Source organism: Syzygium oleosum, unplaced genomic scaffold (assembly GCF_021117445.2).
Source record: "Syzygium oleosum isolate NSW1041296 unplaced genomic scaffold, Sole_v2.1 Sole_v2.05, whole genome shotgun sequence".
NCBI classification, from domain to species: Eukaryota; Viridiplantae; Streptophyta; class Magnoliopsida; order Myrtales; family Myrtaceae; genus Syzygium; species Syzygium oleosum.
The window spans coordinates 9,428,390-9,453,930 of NW_026607489.1; the positions used below are offsets into that span (position 1 = coordinate 9,428,390).

A 25,541-nucleotide genomic window follows, 5' to 3' on the forward strand; every position below is an offset into this window, starting at 1 on the left:
CCGACATGAATTGTCAACCCTTTAACATGCAATCACAGGGGGCCGGCCCCTCGGAATCTTTTGAAATCTAAATTTCGTGATTCGAATTCCAATTAGTAAATCGACTTTGTGACTAGGTAGTAACTCGTGAAGGATCTCCGGTCCATACATGTCCACGGCGTTGGTGTGGCATTGATGCAATGGTGGAGTATAGAGGCAACATATTGGTCTCCGTGACTCATGGAATTTGTTAGCTTTTAATCTAATCAAACCATTAAGTGACCATGCAAGCTATTTGGGGCGCGTATGATAACACTTATGTTCTTAGGAACGATTTCTGTTTGGAAATAGCTTTTTCTATTTGGTAATTGTACAAAATTTCTATTTCCGGAATAGAAAAAGAACATAACTGCTCTTAGTACGACCCTAAAAATTTCTATTCCCAAAATTTTCATTTAATTATAAAAATATCAGTGGAGACTTAACAAGTTATATTTGAATAAAACTAGACTTTTGTAAGAAATTAACTAATCAAGATATTCTAAGATGGCCATAAAAATTCAACGTAATAATTAGTCAAAGATAAATGGCTGGAAATGGCGGTAGATAGTTCCATCGGTTTATAACTCACAAATAAATCTTTGGACATTACAATAAATAGGTGCATAGACCTTTTGAGTTTTAGGGTGTAGGGTATAGAGTTTAGGGTCTGGATCATAGGGTGTGAGGGGTAGGGTTTAGAATTTAGGTTACGCTGAGCTTATTTCTCTAAAATGAACTTATTTTTGCTTTTGTTCCCACGAAAAAAAACATATATTTTTTTTACTTCTTGTTTCTGTTCCAAATCTATTCTCTAGCTACTAATCTATTCTGGGGCGTAGAAAAATTGAATGACGTACATAAACAAATTTATGTTCTTTTTCTGTTCCGGGAAACAAAAGAATAGAAAAACAGAGAAATAGAAATGTTACCAAATGTATCCTTACTAACTCTTATAGTAAGACGATTGTTGTATCTATATCTATATATTTATGCGTTTTGCCTCACTTATTTGACAATAACAAGTTACTATATTTTTAGGGCAATAATTTCCCATTTCATACATTTCTTCACGTGACTAATCATTTATTTCTCCTCACAAAATCACCCAAACGCGAGTGAACACGGGAAATTAGCAAAAAAGTCCTAAATTTATTGCAATTGTACCAATTTAAACCGAAACATTTTTTTTGCCAATTGAGTTCTAAACCTTTGCATTTATGCCAGTTGAGTTAATCCGGCTAATTTTTGCCAAAAATCGTTGATGTGAATGCTAGTCGTTCTACATGGCGCAATCGACACTAACGTGGATAATCTTTAATGATATTTTAATATTTTTTCGAATTTTACATTACTTTTTTTTATTTTTCTCTCTTTTCCTTCTTTACTTTTTCCTTCTTCTTTTTTCCTTTTCTCTTCTTATATTTTTTCTTTTTTCCCTCTGCTGACCTTAGGCTAAGTGAGTGAGGGCAACCATTGCCGGCCTTGGGCGAGGGCAGCCCTCCCCCGAGGCTAGCAATGGCTAGCAGAGGGAAAAAATAAAAAAAGAAAAAAAGAAAAAAGAAAAGAAGAGAAAATGAAAAAAAGAAAAAAGGGAAAAAATTGAAAAAAAATATTAAATTGTTATTATAAATTGTCTACGTTAGCGCTGGCCACGCCATGTACAACAGTTGGTGTTCATGTCAATGATTTTTAGTAAAAATTGACTGGCTAAATTCAATTGGCACCAATGTAAAATGTTTAAGACTTAATTGGCAAAAAAGGTTTATCACTGAATTAGTTCGATTGTAATGGGTTTAGAACTTTTTCTGTAATTTTCCCGCTCAAACACTAATGTTTATTTTAAACTTTTTCTTGTGACATCAAAAACCTCAAACTATACCCATCATGACATATTTATCCTAAATTTTTCAAAACTTAGGCTACGTTCGATTCAAATTTGCAAATAAGCGTTGGAGCTTTAGAGATCCTTGGACAAATGTTAGGGCGTTTGGGAAATTTTTTGGGGACCACTTTGGGGAAATCAGCCTTGGTAAAGCTCTCGCCTTGGGCTTTCAACATTTGCGACAGGCTACTTCTTATGAGTGATACAAAATTTTCTTCCAAACAGCCATCATCAATATTTCCATTTCCACCACCGCCCGTAGCGGCTGCGTTGGCTTGCGCTCTTGTCCCCCCACGAAGGGATTGGAGTTCGAACCCCAGCCTAGTCGTTAGGGATTCTTAAGTGTGGCGCCGTGGTGGTGGGTCCTGCGCTAGCGTCACTCCAGGTTTACCCCTTCGGCTGTCGGCCGTGCGGGGGGTTCCTGAGTTATCAAAAAAAAAAAATTATTTCCATTTCCAATTTTGTCCTCATAAATAACTGTTCATCTTTTCCAAGGAACAGAGGTAAGTTGCCAGTGAATCTCCACCGGATGTCCTGCGAGATGATTGTTGGTGAAGCCCTGACATTGCAAATCCGAATCACCCCAAATTGCAAATCTGAAAACCCTCCACTTAGACCCTCGACACTGTTTAGCTTCACGATGTTGCCATGCCGAGATCGCGCAATGTGACCCAAGCACAATTACATCGCGACCTCAACCGCAGTTACACTAGGGTGCCCATTATTAACGGTGCTAATTAAGGCTACCTTGATAAAGGGTAAATGTATAACACGGTTATAAGTTCGGGACTTTAGATAAATACGTTACTATATACATAATCGGAGATTTTTATTTTAATTAATTCCGCGTTAAATAATCTTTTCAAACTGGTGAGATATCTTTTTCATCACTGTACCTCTTTTTCCTGTTTTTTTGGGTCGAATGAATGACCGTACCTTGACGCGAATGATGATGGCGACGACGGGCTTTGGAAGCCACTTACTTTGGGTTGGTGTGGACGCTCCAATCGAATGTGCGCACGTGTCCGGAATTTGTCGTGGGAGCGTGTCCCGTTTGTGCGCGCGCGCTACGAACTTTGCACGTGACGACAAAGCGGAGGTCGTATCGCTTTAATGTTGGGACCTTCCTAATTTGCCGAAGTAAATTTGTGACCGCACATCACAGCGACGTGCACTTTGAACGGTCTAGATTTGTTTTCTCTCAATCTTTTCTTTTCTGTTTTCCCTGTTCCCCCTTTTCCCGATCGTGTCTTTTTCCTTGAGCCAATGCTTGATTAGTTCATTTATTGAAGTGGCTTTTTCTTAATATTTTCTTCATCCTACTTGACATTTTAGAAATATTTTCTCTTTTGTGCATACCATTATTATCTTACCAAAACATGAAATATACGATCAAAGTGACGTCGTTTTTAGTTTAAATCTAAATTTGTTAACCAAGATATTAATGAAATTAGATTAAAAAGTTAAAAAAGGCATTCTAGAAAAAACACACAAAGAAAGGCACAGGCAAGGGCGGCTGGCCCTCGCCACCGGCGCTGGAAAGTGCGGCCGTGCCTTGCCTCTTTGTGTTTGTTTTAAACTCCTTTTCATTTTTTTAATCTAATCTAATTGAGATTTGGTTAAAAACTTAGGATTTAGGTCTAAATGACGTCATTTGTTTAAGTAAGGTAGTGCCACGTAGGTGAGAGAAAATATTACAAGTCACGTCGACATTTTCTGTTAGTCTAATTAGATAGAGTAAACAGAATGACTCGATTGCACTAATTTGACAAGTTTTAGGATTTGATTGCACTTTTTGTAAGATTTATGACTTAATTACACTTTCGTGGTAAGTTTTAAGACTTCTAATGCACTAATTCCTTCATTTTAAGCTAAATTTTCATGCGAGTAATGTTCGTAACTTATAATTCACCAATCAAAAAACTAGTTAGAAAGAAAAAAACACAACAGCCATTTTTTTTTCTTTTCCCATTCTGCCCCTTCTCTTGACTTCGGTGCATTCATCGCATACCAAAGCATCGTCACCCCTCAACTGTTGCCGCCTTGTCCTTCCACGGACCTCTTCCATCCAAGTCGCAGTAACCATTCCATGCGTTGTTGCTTGCGCATGTACTGCACAGCACTTCCAAAGCTTACCTGAGGGCTGGACATGCCACTTGCGCGGTGGTCGCAATCTCGTGCATCCCCCCTTGTGGTCGCCGAGAGTGAAAGCTAGAGATGGAGACGGGGACGAGACCGACGAAAACGGAGACGGGATGGTGGTGGGGAGCGAGAGGGGCGACAAAGTCACAGTGGTTGACACGCAGAGAGAGAGAGAAAGAGGTTAGGTGCTCGCTTCTATTCCAGGGTAAATTCTTTCTAAACCGGGGTCATTTCGGACATCTCAGTGTAAACGCAAAGGACCCATACCTCAACAGTCATTAGCGAGTGTTTAGGGGGCAAGCAAGGTGCGCTTTTTGCTATCATGAATTGCTATCGAGATCGAGCTTGATTCCCTCTCAAAAGAGAAACGTAACACATCTGGAGGCCAAGTAGCTTGGCAGTAAGGACAGACACTTTTCTCCTAGAAAGCGTGGTTCAGGAAAAAGACAAGACGTGCGCGTGGGGCCTGGTCCGGCTCGGGGAAACATATGACACCCTGAATCATCGTACATCTTCGTCAACATATCGAACCGGTGCGTAGCACTCCATTTGAGCCGTTCCCTCGGTCTTCCATTGCCATGTTAAATAGCTGGCTCATCTGCTGCTCCTTTGCTTACCATCTTCACGAGCTGAGCGCTTGCACGGGAGAGAGAGAGAGAGAGAGAGAGAGAGAGAGAGAGAGAGATGAGCGAGGAGAGAGACATCGTTGTTGTCGGCGGAGGGATATGCGGCCTCGCGACCGCCCTGGCGCTGCATAGGTTGTATTCCTTTTTATCTGAAAGCAAGAAGATATTTTCATCTGCATAACATCGATCTCTTGTACTCATCGGCATTTGGTTTTGTTACATGATACGATCATGGTGCGAGGCTCGTGATACACGTCGAAGATGATGTGCTTTCGTTTAGGTTTTCGCGTGCAAGGGGCCGGATTTTCTCTTTGCATGGAGTTTCGCCTGTGTCCATCGTACATCATGCAAATTCAAATCGAATCTTCTTCAATACTTTGAGGAGAAAAATCGTAATCACTTGCCCGGATATTTTCGGTTGAATCCTTTTTTCCATTTTTAAGTTATTATACTTTCATGAGTGGTACATTGGTCAACCGAAAATAAATGAGTGCGCATGTACTTTTATCGTTTTCTTTTTATTTTTTCCTCAGTTACATGTTTCCTTCTTCTTCTTTTGCTTTCTTCTCTATCATTCCTTTTAAGGAGGTGCACGGGAAGCGGACTGGACCAGGACGAACCGACCGATTCTGATCAATTCCCACTGGAACCGGTTCTGGGTGCAAAAGTCGATCATTCCGGACCGATTGGACTGAACTAGACCGGGTGGATCTGTTCTTCTCCTTTTTTTAAAATTTTTCCTTTTCTTTAGAAATTGCCAAAACCCTAAACTCGACAGGTCCAACCCAGGAACTGGACTGAGACCAGCCGATTTGGTTCCTAACCCTATCGATTTAGATCCAAGTTCTAGGAACATGAAAACCGACCCTACCAGTCTAGTTCCTGGTTCTAGAGTGGAACTGTCTTGCTCCGGAAACCGACCCTACTGATCTAGTTCCTAGTTATAGAGTGGAACTGTCTCGCTCTCGCTCCGGGAACCAATTGCCCCTATTTTCTTCTTCTTGATATGTTGCTACCTTAAATGACGTGCACGTGGATCATGTCCATCGCTAGCCACAAGTTGTTCATTCCGTTAGGGGTATAAAAAAGAATCATTCGAACCGTATTGTCCAAGTTGAACAAAAAAATACTGTCTATTTTGTTTGGGTTTCCCTTCGGTTCGAGAAGTAAGTAAAACAATGGCCTTTTACGGTTTCAATTCGGCTTTCGACTTCAGTTGTCGATTTTTTTTTTTTTTGCTCGAAAGCTTGCAGCAATTTGTCATCCTTTCACTCTCCAGCGTAAGTAATTTATCAAAAAGTATTGACGTCACTTTTTTCTAAAACTTGTACATAATGGACTTTTTTGTTAACATGTACTCTTTATCTAGATGAGAGGCCTTTAAGGGCAACTTAAATGACCTAAAGCCATGCTCTTTTATATAGTTTGAAATTCGTATTAGGCTTGCTTTATGCTAAATGAGTGTACTTTCTTATAATCAAGGATGGCTACACAGTTCTTTTAAAAATAAAAGCATAAGCCGGCCCTCGATTCAGATTCCACACAGATCGGGTCACCTACCAAAAAAAAATAATTTATACCCTCCATGTCTGGATCGGATACGGTATTAGTGGAGACCCTAGCCGAACTGGCCCTTGACAGTTGACACGGCTACACACCGTTGCCTTCATTTAGTTATCCTGAATCGCGTCGTTGTTGGGATCATATTAGATGAGCTTGCAAGGGGCAACGGGTGACGGAGGCGGGGTGCGAGCGACAACAGCAATGAGAGGCAGCAGCGATAACGCGCCGTCGAGGGAGGATGGAGAGATATTTAAGTTTTTGCGGTAAATTTTAATAGAGCATGACAAGATATTTTAGGGGAACTAACTACGCATGGTGCAGTTTTATACATATTGCGTACTGTTGATACGATAATTCGTGAGAGCGGAGGGTTACAACCACTAACAAATGATGAAGAAGGTCACTTGGGGAGAATTTCTCTTTCACCGACGATGTATATAATAATTATCTGCACATATGATCCACCTTCGAAAATTATCTGAACGTGATTCTGTGGATCCTCATGACCACTCAAACTTCGACGTGGTTTTAATTGGATTGAGATCTTCTACATTTAAGGATAGACTAAGCGTTCGGTGCTGCCCTTTGTTCGCGGTAACTGATGACTCGTGCGGATAGCTAATGGCGATACGCGGCAAGTAGAGAGAGCACATTTCAGATAGTCCTCACCATGAACCGGCAAATCGACAGTGTGGTAAAAAGTATATCAATGTCGAGAGTCGAACATGACTCCAAAGTTTGAACGACCAACAAATGTTGTGATGAATCAATCATTCGGTATGGGGAAAGTGAAGCTTCATGAATTAGAATGAATGCGAAGAAAGTCACAATCAATTGGATGAACGTATATTAGCCTACAAGATTGTTTTCTGTGAATGTGAAAGCTGTATTTACTACCAAATGCAGGAAGGGGATACAAAGCTTGGTGTTAGAAAGATCTGAGATGCTCCGGGCGACCGGAGCGGCCATAATCATGCAGCCAAATGGTTGGAGAGCGCTTGATCAATTAGGAGTCGCCTCGAAGCTCCGGAAAACTGCTAATGCCATCGAATCGTAAGTTCTGTTCCTCGTCCCTTGCTTAGAGTATCGGTTGTGTTTCAGGTGGTATCTATTTTCTCGAATGCTAATGCATCAAGCTGAATGCCCAGTGGCCGCTTCGTAACCATCACGGACGGGAAGCAAGAACCTATCCCCCTAGGGTAAGTCATAATCAACAAGATCTATACTTTTCTTGTTTAAAGAGAAACCTTTTTGAATACCTGTCTCGTTTGTTTAGTAGAGCAGTAAATTACCATTGGAACTGCTTGATTAAGAGCTTATCCAGACCGATTTATTTGGGATTAAAATGCACTCGTAATCGAAAATCAAGCATTCAGCTAGTTCGTGTTTATAATTTTTGGTTTGCAGAGGAGAAGTACGTTGCTTGAGAAGAATGGATCTCATCAATGTTTTGGCTGAGGACTTGCCATCGAACTCTATAAGATTTGGAAGTCGTGTAGTCTCTGTTGAACTGGATCCAATTACATCACGTCCTCTCCTTCATCTGGATGACGGAGGTACCATCAAGGCCAAGGTGATGTTCTAAGCACTACACATGACCTAATCTATAGTCTCTTCCGTCAACGGTTCCTCCGTAAGAATACCGAACACTTGGATCCACATTTCTTTTCGTCGCATAATACGGCTTTCTTTGGTCATGTGGTTCATGTCCGATCAAATTTCAGGTTGTAATCGGATGCGATGGCGTGAACTCTGTGGTTGCGAGTATTGTTGGATTGAACAAAACCGGGCTTTACTCAATATATGTAACAAGAGGGTTCACTCGCTATGAAAATGTTCATGGACTTGGAAATGAGTTCGTTGTGATGAGCAGGGATGGACTTCAACTGGGGTGGCTTCCCGTAGATGATCACTTGGTTTACTGGTTCGTGACTCGGAAGTGGACTTCTCCAGGTATTATGTCTTTCGTTCTTGTGCTCTCTTATCTCACGGAATATATTGCGAAAACAAGCGATCAAACATTATAGTAAGCAGAACAAGAAAATAAGTCGGACAACAAATTTACGTGGTCAATGTGAAAATTCAAATCCTTCCTAATGGTTACAAGTTTTTCGGAATTAGATTCCAGGGTAATGCTTGCAAAGGATCCAATGCTCCTCAAAAGCTCGATCGTGAAAGCGATGAATGATTTCCCAACCGATGCGATACGAATGGTGTCGGACAGCGACCTATCTACCGTCCAATATACAGAACTACGGTATCGTCCGCCGTGGGAGATATTGAGAAGAAGCTTTTGGAAAGGCACCATTGTGGTGGCCGGGGACGCCATGCACGCGATGGCACCATTTCTCGCGCAAGGCGGCGCCGCCTCATTGGAGGACGCGGTTGTGCTTGCTCGGTGCTTGGCTGAGAAGATTAAGCTAGCTGACGACGTCGATCGTGGTCCAAGAGAGACGTCGTTATCATTTGAGAAGTCTGCCGTTAAGGAAGCATTTGAAAAGTATAGCAAGGAGCGTAGGGCAAGAGTGTTTTGGCTAACCATGGAGACTTTCTTTATTGGGTCGATCTTAGGTAGTTCCTCGGGGATCATCAAGCTTATAGTGGTGTTGTTCACGATCATTCTCTTCTCAGATAAAATTGGCCACACTCGTTATGATTGTGGCCGTCTCTGAGAGGGGAAGGCTACTGCTACTAGTTGGAGTCATTCTGTGAAAGCTTGGTTCATCATAAGTGTGCCAAAGCCACGAGAACTAATAGGGCTTGCTATGTAATGTGCGATCTATCGCCAGTATAACCGTATGTCTTTTATGTTGAGTGACAAAACTATTCATGATTTGTATCGATCTTAATAAATGCAAGAAGTGTTTATGTTTCAGGTAATATTCACGTTGAAAGAATTTTCTTTGCACATGAAAGATCATCTGAACAAGTCCAGATGAATGGAATTCTATATTTACTTTAAAGCATCAAGATCTTATGTCTACAGAATCTACATTGTTATCGTCGTAAAAATATCTTGAAAGAAACAGTTGATGATATCCAAGAAGTCAGAAGCAACATACTACGTAAATATCAGCAACTGTACTGTATGAATATCAACAAGCCAACTGGAGAAATATCGGCAAGGGACCTTAAATAAGGCTTCTAAGTGGATATTAATAGACAACGTTGGAGCATATGGTAGACATCATCATATTGAGCAAAATACTAGCAGAACACCTATTTTTCTGCAACGAGATTTTTATCACAAATTTCAAGATTATCAATTTGAGATACTTAATATCATTCTTTATGGCCAGGGATCAGGTTTAAATTTTCACTTTATTAGGTTTTGATTGACTATCAATCTTAAAGATTAACTTCACAAAATAATCAATCATGCGGGATATCTTAGTTGATTGATAATTATACTGAAAATAAAATTATTGTTAAATTATATGTCGAGTTTGAGTAATTGGACAATATCCGATAACTAAAACTAATTACGGACGTCATCTTGCTGATTTTGTGGACTTGGCTGCACACATTTTCATCCAACGTTCGGTGGGCCATGAGCTGCATTTATTGTAAATTGCGCATGGTCTCATTTAAGAGAGATACGTTGAAGACAATTGAGACATGTTCTCTCATGTTAAAGACAAATGAGACGGTACGTTTTTTGACTAACACGCTGCAGAGTCTTCAATTTCCTTCTCGCGCGTGATTTCCACCGGCTACACATTTAATGAAAAAGACTCCAATTGACATTATAAGGAGCTGCATGCATGAACCGAGAAGATGAATTCTTCTCTGCACACATCAATGAAGGGGGCCCTACCTTTGATAATATTATACAACTATCAAAAGGTGTGGGCTTGTTTTGTTTTATTCATTGATTTCGTCTGGCAACCGAAAAGAAGGGAAGACTTCTTTATGCATAATAAATGGGTGCGGGCTCCTCTCTGTGCATAACTAGAGAGAGTTCTCTGTAGCGCGAGGAGAGAGAGCTCAAGAAGAGAACAGAGGCGTGAGCTCGGAGAGATCTGTGCGTAGAGTCAAGTCCTTCAAATTGAGTAATTAAATATCGTGGATATTGGATATATTTTAGGATTGGAAAATACAGTAATTATAATCCTGTAATTCTTCAATTTATTAATTAATTATTTATCGGCTTTTTTTGTGGACGTAAATTCCGACATTCGGATCGAACGGCGTAAATTCCGACATTCGCGCCTTTTTATCGTTCCTCATTTTATTTCTCTATCAAATTTCTACGCCTCCTGACTTAATTGTAAAGTTACAATCCATTTTCACCGCGTCGCCGATTAAACAATAATTATTTCCATATATGAAGACCTCCACTTTTGGAAATCAAGATTTGGTTATATGGGCGGCTAGATTGACAAGATCTCTGACTGTTAAACCTCAACGGCTACCTAATCTTCTTTACAATTGTCTAATGGGTATATTGGAAATTGATCCTCGAAGATTGTCCAACGGGAAGTTCGGATATTGAGGAGTATAAAAAAAGACCAACCCACCCGTTTGACACCCCTAGTCATTTGTGAGTGTTTAGCGGGTAAGTAAGGTGCGCCGTTTGCGTTTGTGAATTGTTATCGAAATCACGCTTAATTCCCTCTCAAAAGTGAAACGTAACGCATGTAGAGACCAAGCAGATTGGCGATAGGGACAAACAATCTGTTCCCAGAAAATGTGGTTCATGAAAAAGACAAGACGTGCACGTAGGTGGGGGCCTGGCCGCGGGAAACATATGACACCCCCTAAATCAGCGTACATTCATTGCTATGATGAAGGGTCTTGCTGCTCCTTTGCTTACCATCTACACGGGCTGAGCGCTTACACGCAGAGATAGAGAGAGATGAGCGAGGAGAGAGACATTGGGCTTGTTTGGTTCAGCATTTGAAAGCTACTTTGGGGTCTAAAATCCTTTGAGCAAATACAAAGTTGTTTGGCAAGTTTTGAGGAGATGCAAGCTTGGAAAGGGCTTTTGGCTGAATGGAGTTCATGAGGAGCATTGAGAAGTTGCATTTTCGGAATGCAATCGGATACTGTTCATCGCCGCTATTCATCCTCTTCCCAAGCAGCTGCTCCGGCGCCGTCGGCCGTCGCCTGAGGGCTAGCGCCCCGGCGACCGCCACTTGGGGTTTGCGCGACCCCGGCAGCCGACGCCTGAGGTCTGGGGAGCCTAGGCAACCGCCGCATGAGGTCGTGCGATCCCGGCGACGCCGCTTGAGGTTGCGCGACCTCAGGCCACCTCGCCTGAGGTTAGGGGAGGTTAGCTGGCGACCAGATCTGGCCGGAGGTGGTGGCCGGCGGTGGTGGTCAGTTGGCCAACTTTTTTTTTTTTTATAAATATCAGCAAAAGTCTTTTACAAATAATTTTTACCAAACGGTATTTATACCAAAATTGCTTTCAAATGTGATTTTAAAATACGCATTACCAAACACGATATGCATTTCGAAAAACCCTTTTAGCTAAAAGACCTTTGCATTTTGCCAAATGCATTTCCCAAAAGCCGAACCAAACATGCCCATTGTTGTCGTCGGCGGGGGGCATATGCGGCCTCACGACTGCGCTGGCGCTTCATAGGTTGTATTCCTTTCTCCGAAAGCAAGAAGATGTTTTCATCGTATAACATCGATCTCTTTATTTTTCTTGTACTCATCGGCATTTGGTTTGTTTTATGAAACGATTGCAATGCGAGGCTTGTGACATACGTCGAAGATGTGCTTTCGTTTAGGTTTTCACACGCGAGGGGCCGGATTTTCTTTTTGCATGGAGTTTCGCCTGTGTCCATCGTACATCATGGAAATTCAAATCGAATTGTCTTCGAGGATAAAAGTTGTAATCACTTGCCCAAAGCAAAAAGGATAAATCCATTTTTCCATTTTAAAGTTTTTATACTTTGATGGGAATCCTCTAAATAAATGAGATAAAGTTACAACTTAGTTTTATTCATTTAGATAAATGGCACATTAGTCAACCAAAAATAAATGACTGAATATGTAGTTTTATCCTTTTCTTTCAGTTTTTCCCTCTGTTCCATGTTTCCTTTTTCTTGTTTTGCTTTCTTTTCTTTCCTTCTAGGGATGTGCATGGAACCAGACCGACCCAAGAACTGGATCGAGCCGAACCTACCGGTTTTGGACTGTTCCAGGTTCTAGGTGTGAAACCAAATCAATCAGAACGACCAGACCAGACTAATATGTTTTTATTTTAATTTTATATTTTCTTAAGAATAAAAAAAATTGTCAAAACCCTAAACCGGACCGATCCACCTTAAGGACCGGACGAACGTTGGAACTAGATCAGGATCGACCGGTCCGGTTCCCTGTTCTAGGAACATGAGAACCGACCCTACCAGTCCCCTTATTGATTCTAGGGTAGAACCGACCCAACCCGAAAACTAATCACTCCTACTTCCTTTTTCTTGATATGTTGCTACCCTAAATAACTTGTGCACGTGGATCGTGTGCATCGCTAGCCACAAGTCTTTCAGGCCGATAGGGTTATCGTCCGAACCGTTTTGACCGATCTCAACAAAAAAAAAATTTGAGTCTTTTCAATTTAAGTTTTCTTTCGGTTCGACTAGTAAGTAAAACAATGGGCTTCTTACAGTTTCAGTTCGGCTTTCGACTCCGGTTCTCTCTTTTTTTTTGGCTCGATAGCTTACGGCAATTTATTATCCTTTCACTCTCGAGCGTAAGTAATTTATCGAAAAGTATCGCCGTCACTAAAAGTTGTACATAGTGGACTTTTTTGTTAACACGTATACTTTATCTAGATGAGAGACCTTTAAGGGCAACTTAAATGACCTAAAGCCATGCTCTTTTATCCTCAGCACAGAGTCTCCATACACAATCTTATAATCTGTATCTCTACATCCCACAAACCATTTTGACACAATTCCCGTTGAAAGACTCATCTTGCATACCCTAGCAATGGATTGGAGATCTTCATAGACTGCTTTATACATATGTATACACACACAAACTGTTGATGAGATGGTTCGTGAGAGTGGAGAGTTACAACCACTAACAAAAGATGAAGAAGGCCACCTGTGGAGAATTTCTCTTTCGCCGACGATGTATATAATAATTATCTGCGCATATGATACACCTTCGAAAATTATTTGAACGTGATTTTGCGGATTCTCATGACCACTCAAACTTCGATCGTCAGTTTTAATTGGATCGAGAACTTCTACGTTTAAGGATAGATTCAGTGTTCGGTGCCGCCACTTTTTCGCGGTGGCTGATGGCTCGTGCGGATATCTAATGGCAATGTACAGAAAAAAGAGAGCGCATTTCAGATAGTCCTCACCATGAGCCGTGACGGCAAATCGACAGTGCGGTAAAAAGTATAGCAACGTCGAGAGTCGAACATAACTCCAATGTTTGAACGACCAACAAATGTTGTGACCAATCAATCATTTGGTATGGCAAAAGTGAAGCTACGTGAATTAGAATGAATGCGAAGAAAGTCGAAATCATTGGATGCACTTATATTAACCTACAAGATTGTTTTCCGTGAATGTCAAAGCTGTATTTACTACCAAATGCAGGAAGGGGATACAAAGCTTGGTGTTAGATAGATCGGAGACGCTCCGGGTGACTGGAGCAGCCATAATCATGCAGCCAAATGGTTGGAGGGCGCTTGATCAATTAGGAGTCGCCTCGAAGCTCCGGAAAACAGCCAATGCCATTGAATCGTAAGTTTTGATCGTTGTCTTTTGCTTAGAGTATTGGTTATGTTTCGGACAGTATCTATTTTCTCCAATGCTAATGCATTAAGCCGAATGCCCAGCGGCCGCTTCGTAGCCATCACGGATGGGAAGCAAAAACCTATCCCCCTTGGGTAAGTCATAATCAACAACATCTATACTCTTCTTGTTTAAAGAGAAACCTTTTCGAATACCTGTCTCGTGTGTTTAGTAGAGCAGTAAATTACCATTGAAATTGCTTGATTAAGAGCTTATCCAGACCGATTTATTAGGGTTTAAACGCACGATTCAAATCGAATATCAAGTATTCAGCTAGTTCGTATTCATAATTTTTGTTTGCAGAGGAGAAGTACGGTGCTTGAGAAGAATGGATCTCATCAATGTATTGGCTGAGGACTTGCCATCGAACACTATAAGATTCGGATGTCGTGTAGTCTCTGTTGAACTGGATCCAATTTCATCATGTCCTCTCCTTCATCTCGATGATGGTGGTACCATCAAGGCCAAGGTGATGTTCTAAGAACTACACATGACCTAATTTATAGTCTCTTTCGTCTATGGTTCATCCACTAAAACACCGAACGCTTCGATCGATGTTTCTTTTCGTCGCTCAATACGGCTTTCTTTGGTCCTACGGTTCATATCTGATCGAATTTCAGATTGTAATTGGATGCAAAGGTGTGCACTCTGTTGTTGCGAGTATTGTCGGATTGAAAAAAACCGGGCTTTACTCAATATATGTAACAAGAAGGTTCACTAGGTATGAAAATGGTCATGGACGTGAAAACGAGTTCGTTTTCATGAGCAAAGATGGACTTCACCTGGGGTGGCTTCCCGTGGATGATCACTTGGTTTACTGGTTCGTGATTCGGAAGTGGACTTCTCCAGGTATTATGTCTTGCGCTCTCTCTGCTGATTCTTTTCTCATGGAATATGTTGCGAAAACAAGCGATCAAACATTATAGTAAGTAGAACAAGAAAATAAATTGGACATCAAATTTTACGTGGTCCATGTGAAAATTCAAACCCTTTCTAATGGTTACAAGTTTTCTGGAATTAGAATCCAGGGTAACGCTTGCAAAAGATCCAATGCTCCTCAAAAGTTTGATCGTGAAAGCAATGAATGATTTCCCAATTGAAGCAATACAAATGGTGTCAGACAGCGACCTATCTACAGTCCAATACACGGACATACGGTATCGTCCGCTGTGGGAGATATTGAGAAGAAGCTTTTGGAAAGGCGCCATCGTGGTGGCCGGGGATGCCATGCACGCAATGGCCCCATTTCTCACGCAAGGCGGTGCTGCCTCGTTGGAGGACGCGGTTGTGCTTGCTCGGTGCTTGGCTGAGAAGATTAAGCTATCCGGCGACGACGATCGTGGTCTGAGAGAGACATCGTTATCATTTGAGAAGTCCGCGGTTGAGGAAGCATTTAAACAGTATAGTAAGGAGCGTAGGGCAAGAGTGTTTTGGCTGACCATGGAGACTTTCTTTATTGGGTCGATCTTAGGTAGTTCCTCAGGGATCATCAAGCTTGTGATAGTGTTGTTCATGATCATTCACTTCTCAGATAAAATTGGCCACACTCGTTACGATTGCGGCCGTCTCTGAGAGAGGAAGGCTACTGCTACTAGTTGGAGTCATTCTGTGAAAGCTTGGTTCATCATAAGTGCGCGAAAGCCACATGAACTAGTAGGGCTCGCTATTTAATGTGCGATCTATCACCAATATATATGTGCATAGATCCTTTTCTAGTTATTCATACAACAACTACCTCACTTTCCAAACATCTCAAATCCTATGTTGCCATTTTGCGCCTGGACGAAAATTTAACGTTGTCAATCAGTTTTAACATGAGACATCATTTGCTTCTCCCGCCGACTCTACTGTGCGTGGCAAAGTATAAAAACGTGCAGCTACTGTCTGAATGTATAGACACACGTAGGGTATTAATCGGGCGAACGCATAACCAGGAAAGTTTCAATACAGTAATACAACAATCTTCACTTTATCAGTGTCACATGCATGATGAAGACAACAAGAACAAGGGTGAATGCAGCAAATGATTAATTTTTGCCTACCCAATTTGGGTGGTGGCATAAATCTAGACATGCTGAGAACCATTATGGACAAACTGGTTCGTTGAATCCATATTTTTCAATGAAGTTGTTTTACTTTACTTCAGTAGCACCATGCAGATTAGAAAGCGATCACTTGCCGTAACCCCAAAAGTCCATCTCGCCCCTCAAGGACAGATGGTTGATCGGGTGCAGAGAAGTCGTGGCCGTCCCGTCCTCAAACCTCACACCCTTCGAACCGGAATCGTCTTCGTTATGGTTCCCAAGCTGACTATGAGCACCGCTAGTGACGCTGAGCATGCCCCAATCGCTCATGCCCGCTTCGTCTCTCGCTCCGACCATCTGTTCCTGCGTCGCTTCGCACGTCCCTACTTCAAGGCCCTGGTCACAGTTCTGGTACCTGAAGCTGTCGCTCCCGCTCTCGCACTGATCCCTCGTGTTGCTCGACATGAGCTGCTTCAGCATCACGGGCGGCGCCACTGCATCTGTTGACTGAAGGGCCGTGTAGTCGTGGTACCCGATGGGCTTCGGGGTCGGCATCAGGGCTTGCGAGGAAGGGAAGAGGGAGTACTGAGGGAGGTGGTGGGAGGAGGAGTAGTGGAGGCCAAGCTCGGGCTTGTTGAGCTCGAAGGCCGTCGATGGGCCAAGGTGGTTGGAGTGGAGGTAGAGGCTGTGGTCTCGGTGCATGAAGGAGCGAGGTTGATGGGCGGTTGCGTTGGACGTACTGTTGATGCTGAGTTGCTGGTGGTGGTGATTTTGGTCGGAGCCGGCGCTGGTTTGACCTCCTCTGTCATTGCCAGCGATCTTGAAGAGGTTCTTCTTCTTGAACACCCTGCACACCACCCACCCGTCTTCCTGGCAATGGAGCATCCAGGAGATCAACAAATTCGGCATGCGTGAGATTTCGATTTCATTTTAACTAACTCTTATCGCGCATGATCGTAACCATGAAAGTATGAATTATTTTTGCATGCCGAGGTCTACTTATGTTCGTAAGTTTATACCTCACTACCTAAATAATTGTTTGGAAAAGATCACGTAAACACAGCTTATCACAGAAAGAAATATGGGATGCAGATAAATTGCACATCACGATAAGAAAGGCAGAGAGGGAGAGAGCTTAAGGAAGTGGAAACTCACATTAGAGTTTCCTTGGGGGTCATCGCCGTCCTCGAGCCGGTACTCGTGCATGATCCAGTCGGTCTTCTGGCCGTGGGGAGCCCGTCCCCTGTAGAAGACGAGGGTCTTCCTCATCCCTATCTTCTTGTGTGTGTTCCTTATGCACTTGTCCCTCCCCGTCGCCTTCCAGAACCCTGCATTCGTCGCTCTGTTCGTCCTCGAGCCGGTTGGATACTTCCTGTCCTTGTGGCTGAAGAAGTACCACTCATTCTGGGGCGTCGATCCGATCCTGCATCGTTCTATGGGTGCAACCACGAGAAAGTAAAATTAATTACCAAAATTGACGGTACATGAAGTACTATAAATACTAGATCTTGAGAAGGATGGGCGGTTGACTCACTTGAAATCTACATTTGAGAGAGAGATTGCATTGACTAATGTAAATAAATATACATATATGGACGTGGATTATCGTCTTTGGAAACTGTCAAGCAAGCTTGTCCTATAGAGTCGGTCTATATGAAAATTTGTACTCCCCTTCATAGGATAATACAACTCCTATAAGAGTTAGCATAGGGTAATTGTAAGGTTACATGCAACAGGACTGGAAGATTTCGCTCTCAAAATTCATAGACAGTAATTAAATGGAGGAGAAGTATCTGGGTCAACCTAGTTCTACCGTTTTGGCGGGTTCTTGGTCAAACTCTGACCGATTAAGTCACCTAGAAAACCTGTTCATGCATTTCCAAGTAGATGAAAAAATCCCATCTAAATTGACTTTTACATTGCCCTTTTCTATTTAATCTAAGTCTCGCGACATACATATTTTGACTTTTTTTTTCAAATTCGAAACTTCTGAGACTTTCATGACTACTCAAATGTTGACATGTAGATTAACATATAGTCTTTTCACAATTTTCTGAAATTCGGATAAAATTTCAATTGTTTGACGGGGAAGCAAACTTCTTGCTTTCCCTTTGAGAGCGATGACTAGTTTGATCATGGAAATAGTAAACTAAGTGCTTGCAATCAGCAAATGCGGCCATGATAAATACTCTTCCCATTGCACTAGTTAAAGAAGGAATGTCTTCCCCCAAGCCCAACTACAGATCCTGTGGAGTGCTGATGCACAGCTTAAGCTGACTTCTACTGTACTCTGACTTCGAGGTGCTCTTGTATATTGGTAACTATATTACGAAAAACTATATTCTTCCTCGTCAATAATAATGTACGCCCTAGGAAAAAAGCGACTAAGGCGGTCCACAGACAAGCCCTAGATTCATGCAAGCAAGAAGTTACTCTTGCTGTGTATACACAACAGCCAAATTCATGTGAGGTCTCAAGAAAATCTTGCGTGATTTTGGGCCAGTGCTAAGCAAATATTCACGTGGCTTTTGTCGTGCTAACGAAAAGGGTGCCTATAAATCACATGAATTATGAGATATACGATGAGTTTCCTCTGTCAATGTAAGAATTCTTCTAAATAAGCAACATATTCATTTCCAAATAGGAATTAAACTGTGGTGAGGGTTAACTTTATTTGGTAGAGATGCGATGTTCCATAGGATTTTGAGCCAAAAACAGATACTATTGGACCGTCGTCCACTCATTCAGGGAGAATGACTATATAGTTCGAGGTGTTAAGGTTTTGGGTTCAACAACCCATCACCTCAGAACTTTACCAATTGATGAATGGTCCAATAAAATAATATATGATTTAAGTCAAATTATTCTTAAACCATATGGTTCGAAGTTGCGCGATGATTTAGTTCTAGCTCAGAAAAAGAGAAACGAAACCTCGGTTATAACAAAAACCAATGCATGTTGATCAACTAACTTTAAATTAATTACCTTGAAGCTCCCAAGGCTCCATCTTGTTTAGGTCAACCTCCCTAATCACCTCCATGTCGAACTTCTGGAACGACACCTTCTTCTTCAGGTAGTACTGAAGGAGCTCCTCGTCCGTCGGGTGGAACCGGAACCCAGGAGGCACACTGCCGCTGGACGAAGCCATAAGAGCCAAACCCCACAACGATAAGCCGATGCAGCGAAGCTCTTCAATATATCTCTCTTTGAGGACTTACAAGAATAAATTTTTTCCTAATTCTGCAGAGAGAGAGAGAGAGAGAGAGATGATGCTTGCAGCTAATGAACTCTGGTGAAATGAAATGGGAACGAGAATGTGCGCAAGAGCAAGCAATGTCAGTTGCACGTAAGAGAGGGGGGTCTATATATGTTCGATGAGGCAAAAGGAAGTGTTGACGGCCGGTGACTACGCCGGCGGGCATGGCTAAAGATATCGTGTAAAGCAAGTCTCCCTAGGGCTTGATGACCGGTGACGAAGAAATTTCTCAGGTTGCAGTTATTGATCCGCTGGATAACCCCATTTCCTCTCCCTTCACTCGCTCCTGCAGAGCGTGGGCGGACGCCAACATCACCGATTATCGTCCTAATTACGTTACGCTAATGTCAACTCACACGTTGTTGGGATTTACTTTGGGTCTGGTTAAATTATTATCTCAGCACTCCCTCCAAACCTCGGAATCCATCGATGCATGTCTTCTTCTTTTGTTAAACTCTAAGAGGGTACTTCTCGATCGACCAAACAAAATGTTCTTACGTTATCCTCCAACATCAAACCGCGAACTTACATTCACTTTGATAACTCTGTAGGAGTGACTTGATCTTGAAATCTTATGATTACTTAAAGTTGATGTAAGATAGCACCATATGGGTTTTATATCTCAGCATTTTCATTGAAATCTTAAAAGGGAATAACATACTCAGTATCACTAGATTCAATGTCCCTTTCGCACCCATCTCACAATGTTTAGAGTTAGCACTTTGTAAACATATGACGAAGTTTTAGCCAAACCCATGTACAGACCTCATGCAAAAGTGTCATACCTCACAAGGTGACTTCAACGACTAATACGAGCGCTGGCTCACCGAGAGAGAGATCCATACTATAAAGAAATTTCTACCTAGACTTCGAGATCAATACTATAAAGAAATGAATACCTCAAAGTTATGGAGAGAAAGAGAGAGAGAGAGCAAGCGCTCGGCATGGACGTCGAGAGGAGAGTGATGACAGCACAATTGGGGTTGCCGTTGGCAGTGGTGATTGGAGGTGTTAAGGATTTCCAAATTTCTTTACCTAATGTGTGTTTAAGCACATTCGTAAAATGACAATGCGTCATCATCTTTTTCATAAGACGGCAAATGGAGACCGGATCCAAGCCCGGAAGAGGTAGTAGGACGAGAATTAGTAATTCAAGAACTCATTATTTCGATATTCATCATAAAAGAAAGCCATGAGCAAAACATTTTTTCAATAGATAGATGTTATATCACAGCCAATTACAGACGTTAATATTTCGTAACTATGTGGTGAAAAAACATGGTCTAAGTGGCTTCTGCCTCGCATTAAGCGATGTGTGCAGTGAAATATACGACCACGAAATTGACAATACATACCTAGCAGAAAAAAAAACCAATAATTCAAGAAGTGAAATACACGTCAGCAAAATTAAGAAAGGGAGACATGCAATCCACGCGCCACCGTAAGACATTGGAGTTGTTCATTGTCGAAGTGCAACGAACGAGCCGAATGGAATTAAATTAAACCCTTAAACGATCCCGAGGCATAAAGAAGGGAATTCAATTATGGGGATATTTGATTGCTCTCAAAGCAACCTTTGGAAAAACAGCTACTAAACGTCCTTGGGATTCTCGCGCTCGATTGGACGGCCAATGTTATTGTGTGTGGATATCAATTTGATCATTCACACTAGTTAACTCAAATTAAGACTTTATATAAGGTTGTATTCACTTCAAAAGTCGACATTAAAAGTTACTGCATGACAAAATTATTATCGTATCGAGACAATTCGGACGAGATGTTTGCCCCCGCTCTTTGTCTTGATTTAATTGGATTGTTTTTTTCAATAATCCCGTGAATATTTCTCTATTCACTTGAAAGTTATCGATAATGAACGTTAGTGTCATTAACTTATTGGAAAAATTGTTGTTGTATAGAGAGAACAACCCTCACGAGATACTCATGTATTTTAGACATGCCCAACTTAATTAGGTATGATTTTCGTTCTTATCATAGGTAAGTTGCTTTTTGGAGCTTAGCATGGCCATGGCGCCGATCAACCACTGAATGTGTTAGGTGTTACGAACTTTCTTAATTACTTTTAGAAAAATATCTTGATCCATCTTTTTATCAGGTAAATGTTTGTGCGGCGCTACAAGATGGACACATCTCATCGACAGCTGGAGCCGCAGTCGCCATAGCTTGAGCCTTGCACATGTGGGGCGATGGGTATGACCTTCGCATTAGTACATTTGATTCAATAGCACGCATCCTAGTTCTTGCATGATTATATATTAGATATCACTGAACCCTCCAGGAGAATATATATCACCATAGTATATCATATGATATTAAAGGTTCCCATGGTCTTGCGGAGTTGATTCTGTAAGAGTTATTAGGGATGTGCTGTGAGTAGGGTTTTTCTCTTTGTAAAATGTAGACTTAGCTTGTCTCCCACATGACTTGGTCCCTAGAATGCTGCTTGCCCTAATAAATGCTCTCCTGCTTCAGCCTCTCAACGATCTATCTGGGTTGGGAAATCATTTGCAGCTTATTTCACGTCACCTAAACATCACACGGACACATGCAGGATGGCCGCGACGGGAATCGAACGTCGGGGCCACGGCGGCTAGTCCTATGGGCTCAAGAACGAGGCAAAAGGCAGCAAGTCACGACGATGAGGCAAGTTGCGGCGGAGGTCAATGCAGGAGAAACATATATTCAGTTAAGTTTGCATACGGGTGAACTTTATGCATGTAACCCATCAATCGGGAACGAAGCAAAACACGACCCTTTTTATAAATTCAAAGTAATTCGGTACAGTCCATTCGATCCTCATTACTCCTACTATTAGCCACGTAGTATATTTATCGTATATGCAGGCCAAACAATAACATAATTTTGCCTACTTGGAGTCATATTTTGTTTCCCACATCCAAAAAACTTCATGTTGCGGTAAACCTTGACCACCTTCTTCCTTTGCCAGCAAGTCATAATCCATTAGGCATTCACGAGGATAATTTTAACTGAGTGCGCTCTCACGATTGTGTCTGTCCACGGCCTAAACCCTAAATTCATGTTGAGGGTCTCGAGGTTGCATTCCACTTCCCTCGTCCATCTCTCTGCTCTACTTTCTAACCGGCAAAGTTCTATCGTTTTACGTGCTATGAAACGTGCTACTCTTTGTACTTTGATATTCAACCATCATTACCAAATTTATAATCATTACATTAGATGAATAATAGTTATGTAAAAGAAATTATTCGAGATAAAATTGACATACAAGGCTGTATATGAGAACTTTTACAATAGAAATTCTTTGGAGATGGAGAAATGCTAGGTATAGTAAATAAGACTGGTTCATAAAATCGATATATTGTGATATAAGGGTCTATTATTAATGTTGAATATGATCTTATATTCTGCACTTGTGCAAATGAAAAACCGTAACTTCGATACGTTTCAAGCAATATTAATCCAATATGCATTTTAGCCGTCGGGAAAGTAAATCGAAAAAGCACTGAGCATTGATCATAGATATGGGCATGGAAAAGAGGTCACCCCGCAGGGCCGTGACTTGCATGGGCCGGAGGTTAACTGGTAGAGGTCTCGACGGGGCAGGACGTGAACCTTGTCCCGCCCCGCCTTGTGTCCATCTCTCATTGATCATCTTCCAGCCATTACATGACGAAATGGTCGGATTCACGCATGGCATCTAGAATGGGATGAAGTCCAACGGAAGCATCGTGCTCGTCATTGACCCGATGAGACAACAAAGAATATACAACACAATTTCGAATTAATTCATTTAATGCTCGAAGGTCAAATCATCATCGAAATCACCTTTGGAAGCAACCCAAATTCGCAGGCTTACTGGATTGTGAAGCGATCTTTCGCTCGCTATTTCAAACTTTCACGTGCTAGTGAGAAATAACCACGCCGACATGACCACGATGAGAGCCTCATTGCATGGAGCTATTATAGAAGAAAGGCCAAGATTATTATATTGGATGGTGCAACTTTGATCAGTTTGACTTAATGAGATGCAACAGTTTGCATTCATGCCTTGAATTACTGTGCCCCATTTTGCATGGTCATTTGATTTGGCCTCCTTGTTGACACCTAAATTTTTTGCCCAAAAATCATTTTCAAAAAAAAATTGGAGCTTGTTTTTCCACAAAAATATTTTGGAATTATTCTATAAAAAAAAAAAAAAAAACGGAAGAGCAAGGGCCAAGGATTCGAGTGTAGCTAACCGAGACCTGAGGGATCAAATTGCAAATGAACCAGCAAGTTGGGGCCAAAATACAATTTCCAAAAGTTGGGGGACCAAATCGCAAAATTTGTAAAATTTGCCCCCAAGCCCTTAAATCATCATTTTTACCCCTAATCAAGCTTGAAATTGAAAACGGGCAAGGTAAAATTGATCAGATCAAGCCAAAAGGACTAAATTGGCTCAAATCGGGCATTCTCGGACAAGAAAGTGGCTAATTTTGAGGGACTTTCCTGCAAACTTGGGCATGGAAAATTGCAAATTCTGATTATCATCTTAAACTAATATACTTCAAATTTCAAACTGATCAAAAATTCCGACCAAATGAATGGATTAAAGCACTTAAATTAGCTTCCAAAAACCGGTCCACGATTTGGTCTCAATTCGAGGCTGCTGAGTAGCCAAATTTGTGGCCCCACCATATCCTACTCAGCCAGCCGATCAGCGTGAACTCTGGCCGAGGTGTGAGACCATCATTAGGAGTGCAAATGGACAAAAATTTGCAAGGGATAAGCTGCTGAAGACACGTGATAATCTCAGTCAAACCTGCTCACTCAACAGCTGCAAATTATGATGATTCTGGAGTCAGAAAGTTGGTGAAGAGACTCAGTTTGCAGGCTTGGTAAGTGGGCAATCACGGGCTAAAAATCGGGTTGGATTTGATGGATAGGATCTCTGAAGCACGTTCTTTTGGGGGATAAAAATAAAGGGATGAGACAAGAGGAAGGGAGTTCACGGTCGTTCCAAAAACTCACCCTCAGACGCAACTCAAAAAAAGCATAAACCCAGAAAAGTTCCAGACTGACTTTTGGAGAGGAAAGTGAGATTTTCGTAAACTTGGAGCCAAAATTAGCCAAAACCTTCAACTAGAGAGTGGAACTAGATTCAAAGAGCTTTCCAACCATAGGTCGCACGCCCCAAATGGATGTCGGGAAGCCACCCAAAATCCCCTCGAAAAGCAGCCCATTCTCGGGTCAAGAGAGAAACCCAGAAATCTTCTAAGTGTTGAAGTCAGACGGTTACTGGTGAGGGAAAGTGGGAGTTTTTGAGAGACATGAGGAATATATGAGGATACCTGTGACTTGAAAATTAAACTAGAATACATCTAGTTTGGGTTAGTGTCAAATTAGTCAGAAAAGGAGGTCGTTGATTCTGGTTTTGGAGACCAACAAAAACCTTCGTTGTCAGTTCCTTCTTTGCAGATCTCATTTTCCAGTTTGAAGAAGCCTAGTTCCCCGCGCCCTTGGAAGACAGGTTTTTGGTTCCCTCGGCCAAGGGATACTTCAAAGAGAAACTAGGAAGCAAGGTGAGTATCCTACATGTATTTTTGTTCAATTTTGAATATGTTTTAGTTATGAAAAAATCAAGAGAAAACCAGCCCAGAGAACTGATTTCTGAGGCTGGAATTTTTCTAAGTGTTAGAGCTCCTTCATGAGCCCTAAATGTTTGACTTGCTACTCCTCTTTGCATGCGTTTTCTACCTTCGTGAGCTTGATGAATGTTATATGGGTGTACAAATTAGGCTGAGATCCACTTGGTTTGGTCTTTGAAGCCCCGTGTGAACCATGAGATCGCTTGCAACTTGAGTCAAAAGCCAAGCTAACCCACATTGATTCATGGCTAGTCATTATGAACCATGCATGTATGCTTCTTGGGGGGGTTGTTTCGACGTGTTCGCTTGATCATTCTCCATGATGTTTGTTTCATTTAAAAGTAGATGTTACGTATATTCTCTCAGATGAAGTGATGTTTCCCATAGATCTTGCACGTGATGAGTGTCGGGGCTTAAACCTGGGCATGCAACAGGTTTGCTTGACCTGGGTTTAAACCCAAATTTGCAAAAGCAGCCCGAACCCACATATTGGAGGCCGATTCCAACTTGGTTCTCGTGCGTTTTAGGTTGTGATTTCTAGCTAATCTTGTTCTTTGCATGTGATAATATAACCTTGATACTTTGGTTCCACTTGATATTACACACGGAGTAAGATTGAAGGCCACGAATATGGCTCGAG

General features: G+C 41.8%; 3 protein-coding genes across 3 annotated transcripts; 2 read left to right on the plus strand and 1 right to left on the minus strand.

Annotated features, from left to right (window-relative positions):
* Nucleotides 1-4,590: 4,590 nt before the first annotated feature.
* On the plus strand, nt 4,591-9,114 carry LOC115681657 (monooxygenase 1-like). The gene is made up of 6 exons (XM_056311302.1): nt 4,591-4,803; nt 7,141-7,287; nt 7,383-7,433; nt 7,642-7,807; nt 7,959-8,187; nt 8,356-9,114. The coding sequence occupies exons 1-6, from the start codon at nt 4,730-4,732 to the stop codon at nt 8,904-8,906; spliced, it is 1,218 nt and encodes a 405-aa protein (XP_056167277.1). The 5' UTR covers nt 4,591-4,729; the 3' UTR covers nt 8,907-9,114.
* A 4,662-nt stretch (nt 9,115-13,776) lies between these two features.
* LOC115681652 (monooxygenase 1-like) lies at nt 13,777-15,569 on the plus strand. Its single transcript, XM_056311635.1, has 5 exons — nt 13,777-13,946; nt 14,042-14,092; nt 14,301-14,466; nt 14,618-14,846; nt 15,019-15,569. The coding sequence occupies exons 1-5, from the start codon at nt 13,867-13,869 to the stop codon at nt 15,567-15,569; spliced, it is 1,077 nt and encodes a 358-aa protein (XP_056167610.1). The 5' UTR covers nt 13,777-13,866.
* A 599-nt stretch (nt 15,570-16,168) lies between these two features.
* Nucleotides 16,169-19,169, minus strand: LOC115681607 (protein BEARSKIN2). The gene is made up of 3 exons (XM_030605600.1): nt 19,007-19,169; nt 17,177-17,454; nt 16,169-16,891 (listed from the first exon to the last, which is right to left on the minus strand). Exons 1-3 carry the CDS (start codon nt 19,167-19,169, stop codon nt 16,169-16,171), a joined length of 1,164 nt encoding a protein of 387 aa, XP_030461460.1.
* Nucleotides 19,170-25,541: the final 6,372 nt, after the last annotated feature.

What these genes read in the sequence shown, in the direction of transcription:
- LOC115681657 (XM_056311302.1), top strand. Translation starts at nt 4,730, where the DNA reads ATGAGCGAGGAGAGAGACATCGTTGTTGTCGGCGGAGGGATATGCGGC. An exon ending in ACCGCCCTGGCGCTGCATAG is followed by an intron (nt 4,804 to 7,140) that starts GTTGTATTCCTT and finishes TACCAAATGCAG; the next exon opens with GAAGGGGATACAAAGCTTGG. An exon ending in GAGGTACCATCAAGGCCAAG is followed by an intron (nt 7,808 to 7,958) that starts GTGATGTTCTAA and finishes ATCAAATTTCAG; the next exon opens with GTTGTAATCGGATGCGATGG.
- LOC115681652 (XM_056311635.1), top strand. Translation starts at nt 13,867, where the DNA reads ATGCAGCCAAATGGTTGGAGGGCGCTTGATCAATTAGGAGTCGCCTCG. An exon ending in CAAAAACCTATCCCCCTTGG is followed by an intron (nt 14,093 to 14,300) that starts GTAAGTCATAAT and finishes TTTTGTTTGCAG; the next exon opens with AGGAGAAGTACGGTGCTTGA. An exon ending in TCGGAAGTGGACTTCTCCAG is followed by an intron (nt 14,847 to 15,018) that starts GTATTATGTCTT and finishes TTCTGGAATTAG; the next exon opens with AATCCAGGGTAACGCTTGCA.
- LOC115681607 (XM_030605600.1), bottom strand. Translation starts at nt 19,169, where the DNA reads ATGGCTTCGTCCAGCGGCAGTGTGCCTCCTGGGTTCCGGTTCCACCCG. An exon ending in GGAGCCTTGGGAGCTTCAAG is followed by an intron (nt 17,455 to 19,006) that starts GTAATTAATTTA and finishes TTGCACCCATAG; the next exon opens with AACGATGCAGGATCGGATCG. An exon ending in ACCCCCAAGGAAACTCTAAT is followed by an intron (nt 16,892 to 17,176) that starts GTGAGTTTCCAC and finishes CTCCATTGCCAG; the next exon opens with GAAGACGGGTGGGTGGTGTG.